The following is a 17,169-nucleotide window of genomic DNA, read 5'->3' on the forward strand; positions in this document are numbered from 1 at the left end:
ACATCATCAGCGTAGCAGTGGAACTGGAGACCATGATGACATATGATTTGGCCGAGGGGTAAAAGATAGAGAATGAAGAGAAGTGGACCAAGCACAGAACCCTGGGGGACACCTTGGGACAGTGGGGCAGTGTAGGAAGAGCAGTTGTTTATGTGTATGAATTGTTTCCTGGCTGTGAGATAAGAGTGTAGCCAGGTAAGGACTTTGTCGGTGATGTTTAGGGATTGTAGGTGAGAGAGTAGGATGGAATGGTTGATGGTGTCAAAGGCAGCTGTAAGGTCAAGAAGGATGAGGATGGCGAGTAGGCCGGAGTCAGAGGCGAGGAGGAGGTCATTGGTGATTTTAAGGAGGGCTGTTTCAGTGCTGTGTTGTGTGCGGAATCCAGATTGAAATTGTTCAAAAAGCTGGTTGTTGTTTAGGTAGGTTTTAATTTGAGATGTGACGGCACGTTCTATGACTTTGGACAGAAAGGGAAGGTTGGAGATGGGTCGAAAGTTGCTCATGATGTCAGGGTTGAGTCCGGGTTTTTGATGATGGGGGTTACGGCAGCCAGTTTGAGTGAGGAGGGCACATAGGCAGAGTTGAGGGAGGAGTTGACAATGTTCATGACGAGGTGGGAGATGGTGGGGAAGCAGTGCTTCACAAAGGAAGATGGGATGGGATCCAGTGTGCAGGTGGAGGAGTTCATTGTTGAAATGATATTGGTGAGTTCGGCTATGGAGACAGGTGTGAATTCAGAGAGAGGTGAAGTAGTTGGAGTGATGGATGCTGGTAGGAAGGGAGGGGGGACAGGTGAGGTGGTGAGTGAACTGTAGAGGATGTCGATTTTGGATAGAAAGTGGGATAGGAATGAGTTGCATTTGTCAACGGTGAAAGAGGTTGAAATATTGTCGCTGGGTTTGAGGAGTTTGTTGACGGTGGAGAAGAGAGCCTTTTGGTTGTTGGAGTCGGTGTGGATTAGGTTGGAGTAGTAGGTGGAACGGCTGGAGTTGAGTGCGGTCTTGTATAACTGAAGGTGATCAGTGTAGGCGAGGAGATGAACAGTTAAACCAGATTTTTTATAGAGTCTTTCTAACTGGCGTTTTCGGGTTTTAAGTTTGCGGAGTTCTGGGGTGTACCAGGGGGCTGAGCGAGTGAAGGAGACAGATTTGGTTTTGATGGGGGCGAGTTGGTTAAGACAGGAGCAGAGAGTGCTGTTGTAGTAGTTGGTGAGAACAGTGGGGTCATGGGACAGTGGAGGAGGTAGTATGGACAAGTGGTTGAGGACGGAGGTAGAGAAGTCAGTTGGGGAAACGGATTTGAGGTTTCTGAATGATGGGGTGGGCTTTACCTTGGGAATGGGGGTAGGGAGGTGGAGGTCCAGAGTGATAGCCAGGTGATCGGAAATGTTGAGGTTGGTGCTAGAGAGTTTTTCAATGGTGAGACTGGTGGAACAGACCAAGTCCAGAGTGTGACCGTGCGTGTGGGTGGGGAAGTTGACATGTTGAGTGAAGTTAAGGAAGTCCAAAAGGTCAAGAAATTCAGAGGCATGTTTGCAGTTGGTATCGTCGATGTGGAAGTTAAAGTCGCCAAGGAGCAGAGTGAAAGGTGAGATAAGTGAAAGCTGTGTGACAAAATCTGAGAAGTCTGATAAAAAGGATGGGTTGAATTTTGGGGGACGGTAAATGACAGCAATGACCAGGGGGGAGCGACCAGGGAATTTGAAGGTGATGTGTTCAAATTCACATCAGTGGGTGAGGTGGATATAGTGCTGATTTTAAACTCTATTTTATGGACTGATGCCACCCCACCACCTCGGCCAGTGAGGCGGGGCTTGTCGATGTAGGTGTAACCAGGTGGGGTGGCTTGGTTGAGTGAGAAGTAGTCCAGGTGTTTGTGCCAGGTTTCGGTGATAAAGAGGAAGTCCAGGTTATTGTCAGTAATGAATTCATGTAAGACGAGTGCTTTGTTGTTGAGTGAGCGGGTGTTAAATAGAGCCAGTTTGAGGATTTTGTGGTGTGTGGGTGACAGTGTGGATTGGGGGAGTGGGCGGAGGTTGGTATTTGATATTTTAAAACATTTTCTCTTGTTATCATAGTAGTGCGGGTGTCTGGCTGTGATGATGGATTGAATGGGGTAGATGGCAGCAGGATCAGGATGAGACAGTGACAACTGGGGCCTGTAGAGGGGACTATGGCAAGCTGAAGTGTTGGTAAAGTGGAGGAAGGGGAAGGTGCAGGTGTGTGATTTGTGATTAGTATTTGTATTAGCATGCTGGACATTTGCTGCCAGTATTCTGCTGCCTAATTTGTTGGGGTGAAAACCGTCCGCCTTTAAAAGGGATGGACGGCGCCAAAATATATCAAAATTGTCAATGAAGCCCACATTATGTGTCCTGCAGGCAGTTTGTAGCCAGGTGTGGAGGTTAAGAATACGGCTGAAAATGCCCATGCCACGGTGCGGAGAGAGTGGGCCGCTAATGAAAATTGATTTCCCGGTCGAGTTAAGGAACTGAAGAAGTTTGTTGAAGTGACCTTTGGTGATTTCTGACTGCCGGTGGGATGCATCAACGCAGCCTACGTGTACAATAATTCGATGGACAGATGGTGGGAGTAGATGAAGCAGGCTGGGGAGTTTTGCGAGGATGATGGGAACAGTGGCTCCGGGGAAGCAGTGTGTTGTTGCGTTGAAGAATCTGAGAATCAGGGTGGTCGGAGGAAAAAGGGGGCGAAGTGGACAGGCAGGGGTGGGTGAAGGGAGAGTGGATCCTGGCGCAGGTTCAGTCTGTGGCGGTGAAGTGGAGGCGGAAGTGTGCGGGAGTAGACCAGGGACAGTGCGCTGCGGGGCCGGAGTGAACTGAGGGATAGAACGGCGGTGAGCAATGGAGGAGAAAGGGTGGACAGGATTTTCTGACACAGGTTCGTGGGGAGTGGAGCTGGACATGAACCTGGGCTTGGCACCCAGTCGTGCCCAGGTGTCATCTGGATCGACGAGTGGCAGGGAGTCTTCGGGTGCGGGATCAGGAGTGGTGGTCTTGTCAAATGTGGGAGAAGCAGGTTTGGCGGCAGCAGCTGTGTCGGTGAAAGATGGCAACTCTGGTTGTCCAGGACCGAAGATGATTGTGTCCATCTGCAGCTCAGCATCTCGGATATAGTGAAGTGTGGAGATTCTCTGCTCCAGTTCAGCAATCTTTTTGGCAAGGTGGATGCAGCTGCTGCAGCCGGACGTAGAGGTAAGAGGAGGCTTGCGTAAAGTATGGTGTCGGTCGACTGGTGTTTTAGCTAGCAGTGGGTGGTCTGGCTAGCAGAGAGTGGTTTGGCGAGCAGCGGGTGGTTTGGCTAGCAGCAGGTTTAGCATGCAGCAGATCGTTTGGCGAGCAATAGGTCGTTTGGCTTCCACCGTTGAGCGAGTTGGTTCGTGCTCTCTCTCGCCGTTCGCCGTCGTTCGGTGGCTCGCTAGCTGGTGCTCACCCTCGCCGATTCGCCGTCGCCCGGTAGCTCGCCGTTCGGTGGCTAGCGAGCTGGTACTCTCCCTCGCCGTTCGCCGTCGTTTGGTGGCTCGCAAGCTGGTGCTCTCCCTCGCCGATTCGCCGTCGCCCGGTAACCCGCCGTTCTGTGGCTCGCTAGCTGGTACTCTCCCTCGCCGTTCGCTGTCGTTCGGTGGCTCGCTAGCTGGTGCTCTCCCTTGCCGATTCGCCGTCGCCGTTCGGCGGCTCGCTAGCTTAACCAGAATCCCGTGAATCACACTGTAGCAATTTTTCTGAAGTTCAAGGTAACAGGTCAGCGCAAAATCTTAACTCTTAAATCTTAACGCATGAGAATTTTTCTGTAAAAATGTCTCCAGTATTCAAAGCTAATTTCTGATCTTTTCGCTCATGAATTAGTTGTCTTACTGTCTTACTGAGTACATTAACTGCACTCTAAAAACAGATGGGTCAAAAATCACCCTATTTTGAGACAAAAAGGGGCCACCCACCACTTGAGTTCATTTGGCCCAACTTTTTGAGTCCAATGAACTACCCTAAAAATGGGGTCAATGAATCACCACTCCCATACACCGCACACCTTTTTAAGAATAATAATGTATTGTTTTGTGGATTATTCTTTTGACCAAACTTTTTGATCCATAAGTGGGTTATTTTTTTACCCAAATGTGCACGTGATCCACCACAGTCCCTTTCTCAAACTTTACAAAGCAGAGTCGTGTAGTTTACATTAGAAAAACATGACAGCACACCACCAAACAACAATTTGACAAAAAGTATGAATACAAAATCAATGATGGCTTTGTCTCCATTTATTTGCGATTGTACTTTTGTGTGAAATCCAGGTCTGTCGAATTCAGGAGAAAGCTATATGAAGGTTGTATCAATGACAACAGGAGGATACAAAGGGTTTTTTTTTGTCTACCATCTAATGTAAGAGCCTTCGATTGTTCTGCCTGTCACTATATGTCCGCGGCATAGAGAGATGAACAAAGAAATATTTGTAATTAAATAAGAATTTTCAGACAAAAATAAGTGGAACTGGACAACTTTCCACAGCACCCCTGACTATCTCTTTTGGCACATTATATGCCACGCCGCCCTGGTTGGGAATCACTGCTTCAGAGGGCAGAGGGCAGTTGTGTGAGTCCACACAGTCTTCGACACTTCCTTTCCCACACTGACACGATGCACCGTTCAACAACCTCATTGAACATGAAACCCACAGCATTCAAAAGAACTTTTTGTCCAAACACTCCAAACATATGTAGTATGTATTTCCAACCGTAAGCACAACTACAAATAGCATTTTTTTTAAATTCTTGTGACATTGTTTAGGGTTCTGTAACACTGTACTTGTTTTATGTACTAAGTATATACCAATTTGTCAAGCCATAATGAAAACGCTCAAATGCGGTCACGTGACTCATAGTAACCTCAGAGAATCATTTTTTGCCGAAGTTCTGTTCCAAGTACTGGTAACGCTGGAGAACCCACGGGGTCAAATTTGGCCCCTATACATCCTGCTACTCAAATGCTACCCTTAAATCCCAAAGGATCAAATATGTTCCGAATCCTAAATTAGGATTAAAGCATTGAATATTTGGTAATCATGTCCAAAGACGATTGTTTACGATAGTAATCCTTGATATTTAAAAGCAAACACAGTAAAGTAGTGACAGAAATTGAAGGTCTTAAAGAGGAGAAATATTTCCAAAGCCAAATAGGACTTGTAGCAAAAGAATATTTACCAAATCAAGACTGGAAAGTCACATTGCACGAGACAAAATATAATCACATCAAGAGAAGTCCCGTCTTCACGTGCTGGTGTTGATCTTATTGATGTGTAAATACTAACAACATCCTTAGCCAGAAGCATAAACAAACTCAATGGCCGTTTTATTGTATCCTCCTAGTCTAGGAAAGATTCCCACTATTCAGAGGCTGTATCTTTGATCGTGTTGTCATACAATGCATTGCCTGAAGACATCATATTATAATGAATTTAGCAAGGGGCAGAAATCAAACAAGAATGATTTGGGTCAATTTATGTTGTATCAAATGAGCTGTAAAATATCATGCGGGTAATAAAAATCAGCTGTTTGAAACAATTCAGCCTTTATGCAGAAAAAAAAGTAATGACTGTGAATGCATGAAATAAAAAAAAATCCACTTTGCATTCCTAATTTGCTACAAAATTCCATTGCTATAAAATATGTTTTGTTTGGAGTATTTTTTTTTTTAGCCTAGCCTAGCATAGCCTAGAGCAGGGGTGTCAAACTCATTTCACATTGTGGGCCACATATGGCCTCACGAGACCATTCAAGTTTTACCATACTCTGCTATAAAAAACCAAAATAATGTCTTTCCTTTGTTTTGGTCGAAAGAAGCACACAGACATTAGGAAAATGTTGGAATTTAATAAACAGATTTTTACAAAACATTTCATGAAGTTCCTTAGATTTCCTCAGACAAATGTGCGATTAACTTTAATCATTCACATATATGCATTGTAACTGACCCCACAGATTGTAAAAAGGCACAAAACTTGAACAAGTAATTGGTGCTGAAAAATATAGTCATGCACTTTAAGATTAAACAAGATTTATAAAGAATTTTTAAACCATTTACATTCATCATTCATCTTCCTAACCGCTTGATCCTCACTAGGGTCGCGGGGGTTGCTGGAGCCTATCCCAGCTGTCTCCGGGCAGTAGGCGGGGGACACCCTGAATCGGTTGCCAGCCAATCGCAGGGCACACAGAGACGAACAACCATTCACACTCACACACACACTCACACCTAGGGACAATTTAGAGTGTTTAATCAGCCTGCCATGCATATTTTTGGAATGTGGGAGGAAACCGGAGCACCCGGAGAAAACCCACGCAGGCCCGGGGAGAACATGCAAACTCCACACAGGGAGGCCGGAGCTGGAATCGAACCCGGTACCTCTGCACTGTGAAGCCGACGTGCTAACCACTGGACTACCGGGCCGCCCTACCATTTTTTTACAAGTGCATATAAAATCTAAATGTAATCCTTTCCTAGACCTTACAAACTGAGGAGAGTGCTATTAAATGTGTAAAGAATAAAGTATTCACGTGTCCTTGAAAGCGTCTGTTGTGTTGGGTATGTCTCAGTGACAGACTGCGGCTGCTGTTGTCTTATTCTCTGATCAAAACAATGTTGTCTTTTACTCCGATCAAAACAGTGTTCCCCCTCGTCGATACCCCATGAATTGCACCTTATTAAAAATATTAATTTCGTGTCTTTTATGCATTTTTCATTTTTACATTATCCTGCAGTCTTGACCAAACCTTTTTGCGGGCCGTATCCGGCCCGCAGGCCGTATGTTTGACACGGCTGCAACAGTCAGTTCACATCCTGGGCATCAGTGAGAGCTGGCCTCGCTGGATCGACTTTTTTTCTTTTCGTAAAGTATTGTATTTGAGCTTTGCCCGAAGTCAGCTGGGATTTACTCCAGCGACCGCCAAGACCCTCTTTAGGATAAGCGGTGTTGAAAATGGATGGCTGGATGGATTGTTGTTATCGTTGATGTTGATGTTGAGCTGAACAGCTCCCCCATCAGTCCTGGCTATATGAGCAACCGATACAGCGACCTAAAAATCAGTCTTATGCCATTCAACGAGAACACAGGATGAAAAAAAAAAACACCCTGATTTAAAAATATATAAATAAATAAATAAACATGTGTAAGCCACTAACCTTTAACATTTTGAAATCAGTCACAAACACAGCACCACCATGTGCTCAAGGTCTGAATTGTTACATCTTTCCACACAAGGTTGGAGTTTATGTGACGTGCCTTTTGATGAGCTGGAATTAAAAAAAAAAACTATTTGGCTAAGTGTGTATGTGATGAAACACCGGATGGGGGGCCAAAGAGGACAGTCAATGCTGCTGTAAGGAATTATTTTGTCATTATCTTTTTCCTGCCACTTTCAAACCACTCCCCATCAGCAAGGCCTTCAATCTTTCCCAAGTTCACCTTGGCTGAGGACATAACAGAAAACTTTTTATCTATTTATGCGAACGCATTGACGTTCTTCCCTTTATTGCAAAATCATTAGTTCAAACAGATAAAACAATGTAATTTTTATTTTTATGCATCCCTGACAGTGCATATCCTGTCACAGTCTTCTATGCACCTGAATAGAGCACTTAAGCCACTGTTGATCCCATCACCTTCGATGTCCTTGTATGACACCTGGATCTTTGCAATTAGATCACCGCTGTACCTAAATCCGGCCATGGTCTCCCACAGGCATGGGACAATTATCGTTTTGATGTTGTATCGTGATTTCAAAACGTCAAGGTGACACTAACTGCGAATAGTGGCTGTCACCGATAATGAGCTCATCTTTTTCTTTATTTTAGGGGACTTCTAAGCCAGTATCAATACGATTGGCTGCTCACAGAGTTGAGGAATCAATCACAATTCTTTTTCACCCTCTCTGCAAGCAGAGAGGGCAGGGGTGGGCAGGTACACGCAGAGGAAGTGGACGGAAGGAGTGAGATGAAAAAACACACTGTACAAACAAGGATGCCCTTTTGCTCTGTTGATTAATGTGCATTGTCCGAAAAAAAATGGTACCAGCAGACAACATGGGGTAGCCTGTGGTTCGTTCGATAAAATATGTCATCATGTAATGAACACTGTGACATTTAATTATTATTTTATATAAACGTAACATAGCACATGTTTCTTCTGTACCAAATATTCTATTTTCAGTACACCTGATCCCGGTGGATTGCGCCGCGCATGGCTGAGCTCCTCTCAGGCAAGATGGCCAAGAGGATATTGTAGTCCGTGTTGTGGAGCTACACACGGTGCCATTTTATTTTATTTTTTTTATCTCTCCCCTTTTTTGGGCAAGAGTGTTAAAGACATCAAACAGGTTTTGAGCTAAAATGTACCAGTATACTTTATACAATTTTCTTTTCAGATCATCGGTACCAGGAGTCTTGTGGCCCTGCATGCTCTGGAGCAGGGTTTCTTAACCTTAGAGGTACCGAACCCAACCGGTGCATATGTAATCATCTGCAGCAGGGTGTCATAACTACTTGACATGTTGAGTCGGGTGTGTCTTAACTTTCATGGCAGAGGCTCCATTGAACCCCTGAGACCGATTCACCGAAACCCTAGGGTTTGATCGAACCCAGGTTGAAAACCACTGCTCTGGAGGGATGTGAACATTTCTTGCACATTGAGTGGGTGCTTCAGTTGTAAATACGCCTCTTCAGAGACATGAGATAGTCATGTGTAGAACGCATCCATCAGCTTTTCATCACGAGGAACTTGAATACTTTTTGGGAATTGTTGGGTCATGAAGGGGTTTTATACATTGTGTCCAAACAGGATCAGTGTAATTCTTAGCTAGGTTTGCTGATCTTGGTTATTGTGTCGCACTGTCTCTCTGTTAATATTATTTTGTTAATGAAGCATTAGTCATCTTCTTCTTCTGTCACGCTGCATGTATTCCAGCAGAGCTTACTGCTTTGCAACATGTTTGCGGCACAGCGTGATACTTTGTTTAACGGTCTATAAACAGGAAGAAAAATCTGTTAAAAAAATGTCCAGATAGCATTGCGGCAAAAGATGCACTGATATATAGCAGGAGAGACACTGCAATCATACAGTAGGCCAAAACGAGCACAAGACACTCTGAACAGGGCTTTTATTCTCTTTCCTCTCTAGGCTATAGTGTCTTATCAGCATAGTAACTTACAAGTGCGATTATCTTTAATGGTTTTAATAAGAATTTCATTGTCTTTTGAACGCATCTGCGTTGAAAGGCCTCGAAAAGCAACATTTTGAAACGACTGTATTCATCACAATGATTGTTAAGATTCCATAGTGGGATAAAAAGACGACACTTGAATAAATACAAATAGTGTGTATCATGCAAGCGGTGAATACTCCTCCCCACTGAACAGTGACTAATTGAGTCCACGCGTCGGCGGGGTTCTGGTAGCAGTCACCCCATTGTATCTAGCCTGAGTGGGGGCGGGGAAGGGAGCAGGCAGTAAATCAAAGCATCAGGAGCCAATTATCAAGTAATATACTTTTAAATGTCATAACTGAAAAAAAATAACACAAGGAAGTAAATATACTGTATCTCAATAGACACAAAACTATGGTGTATGTGCGTGAAAGTCAATCACCGATAAATGCCGGTGTGAGGCGCTGACTGTAATTTGCTCACTACTGTCCAGTTGGCATGCCTTCGGTTCACTGAAGACTCCAATAGGTGGGAATGATAGTGTGAATACTAGTTGTCTGTCTACGTGTGTCTCCAACACTTCGAAGCAAGGCAAGCCAGCTTTATTTTATCACAAATTTCATACACAACGTAGCTCAATTGGCGTCACATAGTTACAAAACAGCATTTAAAGGCAAAAAAATTTTCAATTAATATTTTAACACCATTAAAAGCAAGTGAGACAAATAAAAACTATTCATCCATCCATTATCTGAGGAGCTAATTCGCACAAAGTTTGCCGGCATGCTGGAGCCCATCCCAGTTGTCTTCGGGCAGGCGCCGGGGTACAGCATGAACTGGTTGACAGCCAATCGCAGGGCACACATTAACAAACAGCCATCCGCAGTCACAATTACGCCCTAGGGACAATTTTGAGTGTTCACTTAACCTACGGTGCATGTTTTTGGAATGTGGGAGAAAACTGGAGTACCCGGAGAAAACCCACATAGGCATAGGCAGAACATGCAAGCTCTACACAGGAAGGCCAGAGCCAGAATCGAACCCTGCACCACCGCACTGTGACGTGGACGTGCTAACTAGTCGACCACTGTGCTGATCCAAATAAATACGAGTCGATTATAATTAGTAAAACAATATACAGCGCAGAAACATGAGTTTCCCAAAAATGTTTTACAGAGATATTTTCAAAGACCTTAACAATGGAAATATGGATTGGAAAGCATTTACACTTGGCGCTAATTTATGTTCTGCTGCCATCTTATGCCATTTGCATGCAGCACAACACCTAAATGCTGATGCAGCATATTTGCTTTGAACTCCGGGCTCCACTAAATGACCTTAGTCTGCTGACAAAACATGGCATGAATGATCAACAATCAATTTGAAACAGCTGTCAGGATTTTTCTTCGTGCTCATTTATTAATTGAAAAACAATTAAGTCCAGATACAGTAATTAAATGTGAGGGTGGGATCTCCATTTATTTTCTGTGAGGCTTGTCTTCATTCGGGTCATGGGCAATCTGGAACCCAACCCGACTGACTTCAGTCGAGAGGAGGGGTAAACCCTGGACTGGTCACGAACCAGTCACATGAATTTGCTTTACAAACAGCAAAGCACATTCATACCTATGGATCATTTCTTCATTTATGCATGTTGTAGTTAATCTACAATTTTAGAGACAACATTCACGTTGCTCTCCATCGTGTGTAAAATAACATTTAAAAAATTAGATGATCCCTTTAAAACCAAGGATTTCTAATTTCTCATGATCATTTGGATAGTACAACAATGAACTGAACAAATAGTTCCAAATAAAATTGTTCCATCTTTAAAGTGGCGTTAAAATGACCACCGCCGTGACCCTCAGCTGCAAATGCTCACTTTGGGAACACTCAAATGTGATTATTTGTTTCGCATTAACGTGCAACAGATGATTAAAAAAGATTACAGTGAGGTAAAAATGGCTCTCGGGGATCTCCACTGGAATCATGCTCAGAGCCCCCGTGATGCACAGCTCATTTGCAAAAGCCGAGCGAGCTCAAGTGGAGGAAATGGCACCAAAACCACACGCTCACGCCTTCACACGCATTCTCCATGAACACAATAGTCATCACAAGGCTCACCTATTAACGGTTTGGGTGTCGTATTCCCCATTATGTCCACCGGCTGTGAAATTAATCCAGATTATTAATGCAGTGTTCGCCTGCACATCCATGTGTACAGAATCCCCACGCTCTCTCTCTCGCTCTCTCTTTCTCCCTCCCTCTCTCTTGTTCTCTCTTTCCAAACTGACGACAATCTGCGTGAATTTCGATGAAAACCGCCGCTGTGCGTGCGTCTTGAGCGCGAACGTGAGGTAGGCAGACACCTCCGGGGGCGCAAGAGATACCCCCCCCCCCACCCCCTCCCGCCCTTCACGAGCGTCTCCCTTCCACGCTCCGCACCACTTTTAAAACACAGCAAGCGGAATAATATTCCCGAAAATAAAGCAACACTGAATGTTCAAGACTCAATGCTCGATAACGATTTCCTGGAAGGGGGTGGGGGGCTGGGTATATTTTCATGTACTGTACAAGGTGTTACTTTAAGGCAGTGATTCTTAAACTTTTTACACTGAGTTCCAACTCAAAAATATTCCGTTCTCCAAGTGCCCTTCGAATAACCAGTGTTAAAATGCAGTGTTGTAGTAGGCCCAAGTGTTCATCAAAACCAAGGCAGTGATCCTAAAGTGTAGATTTAATACTCTAGTAAAATACTGTAACATTAAGAGTATTTTGAGCCTCAACACTGTATTTCAATATCAGAAAATGCAAACAAATAACCCGTAGAATGATTCACATAAAAGTGGAGTGGGGGGTGTTGGAGCCCATTCCAGCTGTCTTCGGGCAGTAGGCGGGGGGCACCCCGAACCGGCAGCCAGCCAATCGCAGGGCACACAGAGACGAACAACCATGCACGCTCACATTCACACCTAGGGACACTTTAGCGTGTTCAATCAACCTGCCATGCATGTTTTTGGAACGTGGGAGGAAACCGGAGCACCCGGAGAAAACCCATGCAGGCCCGGGGAGAACATGCAAACTCCACACAGGGAGGCCGAAGCTGGAATTGAACCCGGTACCTCTGCACTGTGAAATCGAGGTGCTAACCACTGGACTACCGGGTCGCCCCTGCACATGGAAATTATTTTTTTGAATTGTACCTATTAACATAGACATGCTTTACAGCATAGGTGTCAAACTCGAAGCCTCGGTGTCAGATACAGCCTTCCACATAATTTCAGGTGGTCCACAAACGCAAATCATATGTGTTGACTTCATGTTTGTGGCTAAATACAAAATTGCTAATTGTCTTCACTTTTAATAATGTTGAGATATTGCAAAGCCTTTTGTGTTACCAATCCCACTGTTAAAATAAATTAAAACTTGTTGAACCTTTTCTTACTCCCTTCTGATTTCAAAACGAGTCATTTCTCCATTTATTGTGTATTGTGAGGTGATCATATATTTGTTGTATGTGGATTCAGGGTCATAACATTGTCATCCTTGTCTTGTTTGTCCTATTGGTAGTTTTTGGGCAGTTTTTGATTTTAAGTGTGGCTGTTATTTTCTGCGTGGGTTTTCTCCGGGTACTCCGGTTTCCTCCCACATTCCAAAAATATGCATGGCAGGCTGATTGAACACTCTAAATTGTCCCTAGGTGTGAGTGTGAGTGCGAATGGTTGTTCGTTTCTGTGTGCCCTGCGATTGGCTGGCAACCGATTCAGGGTGTCCCCCGCCTACTGCCCGAAGACAGCTGGGATAGGCTCCAGCACCCCCCGCGACCCTAGTGAGGATCAAGCGGTTAGGAAGATGAATGAATGAATGAATGAATGAATGTTATTTTCTGTTTAGCTTTTTGGAGGGTTTTAGTTTGGGATTTTCGTTTGTTACTTTGTCTTTTTTCTTTTGTTTTCCATCCACCTCTTTTTGTTTGCTGTCAGTTTTAGGAGAGTTAGCCGGTTTCACTTTGACATTTTAAATTGTTTTTCATTATTCGCATGTTTCTTCAGGCTTGCATACTCTAATTAGGTACTGTAAAAAGTGATTAGGCTTAGTTGTGTTTGAGTTGGGATTCATTATGTGTTTTTACGCACCTTGACAAGCTCAATATGAAGGCTATCTTAAAAAATGCTTCAACAGTTTTCCATCTGCAGCATTATGCGGAAACTGTTACCTGTAAATGAGTTGCATCTCACATTTAAGTTATGAGGACATTGAAGTTTGGGCCAAGAACCAGGAAATGGGGAGATTCCTATTCCAAGCTGCGTAGTCTTTCAGGTGGCAAACACTTCCATAAAGACTGAAATGACCACAGTGATAACAACTCTGACGCTGAACAGTCCTCCTCTTTTTTGTGTGGGGGTGGTTTTGTTTTGGTTTTTTCATTGTCAGCATTTGTGGTCATCTTCCATGTGCATCCCCCATGTGCACTACTACAATCGCGGCTGGAATTGAGTGTCCTTCCCCCCATAAGCAAAATTCTGTTGTAGTTCCAAGACTGACCTATGTGAGGCAGCATGGTGACACATGGCATGCATTACAAAGTAGAAGAAATACTGCTTGTATACCGTAGCTGTTGAAAACTATTCTTGACTTTTTTATTTTGGTCAATAATTTAGGCAGGTGTTCCCCAGCCAGTGGCCATTTGGCAGAGGACTGATGGTGCAGAGATATTAAAAACCAAAAAATTGGTAGCATACCATAGATGCCATGTTATCACATGGGCAGGAATGTTTGTTGATCCCTTGTCAATGCTTTTGCAGCACTTTTAATGACAAAATACTCATCAACGTGGTCACCACCGCAAATTAGAATATGTGAAACTTTGCCACTACAGTTGTCTTGACTGCTAATTAAAGATGAGTTTGTCATAGAATATGTGTCGACAGTGACAGTGAAGGCGGTAAGAATCACTATTTTCCAGCACCACGCGGTATTAATGAACCGAAGATTAAAAACTAATCGGTACTCTCCAAAGGGAGACTACAATACTTGTATGAGTGAGCCAGTTAGGCATTTTATTCTCCTTTTAATGCAAAACTAACAAATGTACATTATATCAACAGACAGCATTGTCTACACTTAAACGAGCATTTGTACAAATACAGACAAAAAACGGCTGGTACTCACAGTTGAGTAACGAAAAAACCCTGCCCCATAAGAGGAAGTACGATATGTAAAGAAGAGTCATCGAGGTTATTCGTTACCCACACAGACTGTTTATCTTGTTCAGGTTCACAGGGTAGCTCGCAGGTTCTATCATGACTCAATCCGAGGCCAATATTGAATGAAGCATTGTCCCGTAATTGAGCCCAGGCTAGATGTATGAAAGGCTGCTACGTAAACCACTGCACTAGAAATAACCTTCAAACGAACCCGTAATGTTCACCAACATTGGGGCATTACTGGAGTTTGGAGATTGGTCTGATATCCAGTGAGTGCTATTCTAGGTCGAAATTGCAGTCGACTCTTTCAAACTGCCCTAAATCCAGGGGTTCCTAACAAATGGGATGCCTGAAAGTCATGGAGATCCCACAGCAGTGATCGCGCTCATAAGTTGCACCACATATAAGACGGTGCACTTTTGATAACAGTCTGGGCGATCATACAAGGAAATCCCCGTTTTCCCTCCAACCCCTCCCGTGGCCTTGACTGCTGGACCTCTCTCAAGCTGTTTCCTGTCTTCTGTACCAGACTGCTCTTTGAGGAGTCATGGCCCGTGGAGCTTGGACGACTGACTCAGACTAACAGTGAAGGGAGGGTCTGGACAGTTAATTTCCCATACAACAAGTATCATGTTTTATTGTCTCGTCTGTCCAAATCTGCAAATCTTCTGATCTTAAATGGGGGAATGTTGTTTTCCATTGCGCATAGGCAGTATATTTATATTTGCACAATGAGGGAAAAGCCCCGCAGGTTTCAGCTGATGCCAACATGCTTGCAACGTTCCTATTCTTCTTGACGGCAAACAGCCTGTGAGAGATGCCAGTTGGGTGAAGTCGGCTTGAATCTAAATATATCGACCAAACAAAAGCATTTGTTTCGCCCTCGTCAGCGCTGTTTGTTTGAGCAGGATATGGTGGCTCCTTATACGAACCTTTGCTGAATGGTGTTTGGGGTTGAAGCGGAGCAGAATTGAAATCTGCCAGCACCCCCACGCCCTCGTTGTGGCGTGAGATAGAAAAGGAGCTGCTACGGCAACGGGGGATCAACCCAGGAAGCGAATACGGAGCAGGCAATGAGCTCTGCAATCAAGCCTTGTCTGTAAACACAGCAGAGCCACAGAAACAAGTGCTGATCCCCATGATGCTTCGCTGTCTGAACACATGCACACTTGTGTTGATGAGAGTGTAATAACTGCTGTGTTGATCTTACTCCAAAGGAAAAGATTAAATGATCGTTAAGGAGACTGCTGAATGCCGAAAAAATATTTGACATTTGTTGAAAATGTGTCAACCTTATTGGCAAGAATGTCTGCGCGTTTGTGTGTGATAACGTGTGTTTTCATAAGTGGTTCTGTGCCAGACAATCAGCAAAACAGGCCTCCACTCAAAGTTTTGTTGAATTCCCACTCGCTCAGCACAAATAAATAGTCCGCGATGTAAAGCCAAAGCTAACAAGTTTGCACCTCACACTGAAGAAATTGCCTGAAAACTACCCCGGGAATGATTGCATTTGATGCTCTTGTTGTTGTGGAAGGAAGATTTTCAGGCGTCTAGTGGCCAGGGTGAACCTACACTAATGCTACTCTGTTGTGATTGGTTGGTCGAGGGCACGAAAGGCAGAACTTCCACCTCCAGGCGCGAAGTCTTTCCGCTCACAAGACGAGGGTGAAAACAGACGAGAATTCAGGCTCATATATATAATATAGGAAAACAGCCCTGGTTTAAATTGTGTTTGTTGCCATGTCGTATTTCACGGATCCGATCAATGACATCATAGCTAGATTGCGCAAATTGTGACGTTTAAAGTCGATCAGTGATTTTACATAGAATGCAAAATATCAGCCAATTCTGATGTAGTTGATCAGTTTGGTGAACATTCTATTAAAGATATGCACAAATTGTCAACAGTCGTGGTGCGGTTGGTACATTTACGATCTGAGGTGACTGCAATGTGGTCTATATATGACGTCGCTTTAGTCTATCCAGATGCCCCCGGTTGCTGGAAGCACAGATATGCCACTCTGATTGCTTTGACAGCATGACGGCAGTCAAGTTGCCTCCGGGAGGTCAGAAAACGCCACATCGTGGCCAATTTAAAGTCATAGAAAGATGTTAAAATAATGCACCATGAGACACTGGTGTTAGCATTTCACACGCACAATCCTACACTCCCAGAAAACAAAACAAAACAAAAACAAGACCTGGAAGATGGGGACGAACTGCATTTACATGTGATAATATGCAATCAAGTTCAGAGCAATTTTGGACTTTTCACTATAGTTTTTTTTTTAACTTCGTTTCAACTACATTTTAAATTTAGTTAGCTTTAATTAGTATTTAGAGCAGTTTTCAAAGTTTTGGGGGTTTGTTTTAGGTTTTATTAATTTCAGTAGTAGGTTAATTTTTTTATACATATTTATGGAGAATCAAAAAATTCCCAAAATGTCTTTTCGAAATACCGACAACTCATGTGTGAAATGCCATCCATCCATCCATTCTCTAATCTTCTTATCTTCATCACTGAATCAAAACATTGGTCGAAAAAAATTCCCACCTCACCATAAAACAAATAAACCATGTTTTTAATTCGACTGCATCATCATTTTTTGTTGGAAGCCAAAACATTTACGTCATACTTAGCGTCAATCCATCCATCCATTTTCTGACCCGCTTATCGCCACAAGGGTCACGTGGCGTGCTGCAGCTTATTCCAGCTGTCTTTGGGCACCAGATGGGGTACACCCTGAACCGG

General features: G+C 43.8%; 1 protein-coding gene across 3 annotated transcripts in view; it reads right to left on the reverse strand.

Moving 5' to 3' along the window:
- neurl1b (neuralized E3 ubiquitin protein ligase 1B) overlaps positions 1-17,169 on the reverse strand; it is a 48,392-nt gene that overhangs the window by 15,052 nt on the left and 16,171 nt on the right. Inside the window, exon 1 of one of the 3 annotated variants that reach the window (XM_052074825.1) lies at positions 11,335-11,602. The exons of 1 other annotated variant lie outside the window; for it this stretch is intronic. In XM_052074825.1, the coding sequence (XP_051930785.1) occupies positions 11,335-11,365 (31 nt within the window). In that variant the 5' untranslated portion in view covers positions 11,366-11,602. Of the gene's footprint in view, positions 1-11,334; positions 11,603-17,169 lie in introns of those variants that run through there. One more of the 3 variants, XM_052074817.1, reaches the window with a different exon arrangement.

This window comes from Hippocampus zosterae, chromosome 1, assembly GCF_025434085.1.
Source record: "Hippocampus zosterae strain Florida chromosome 1, ASM2543408v3, whole genome shotgun sequence".
Classification (NCBI taxonomy): Eukaryota; Metazoa; Chordata; class Actinopteri; order Syngnathiformes; family Syngnathidae; genus Hippocampus; species Hippocampus zosterae.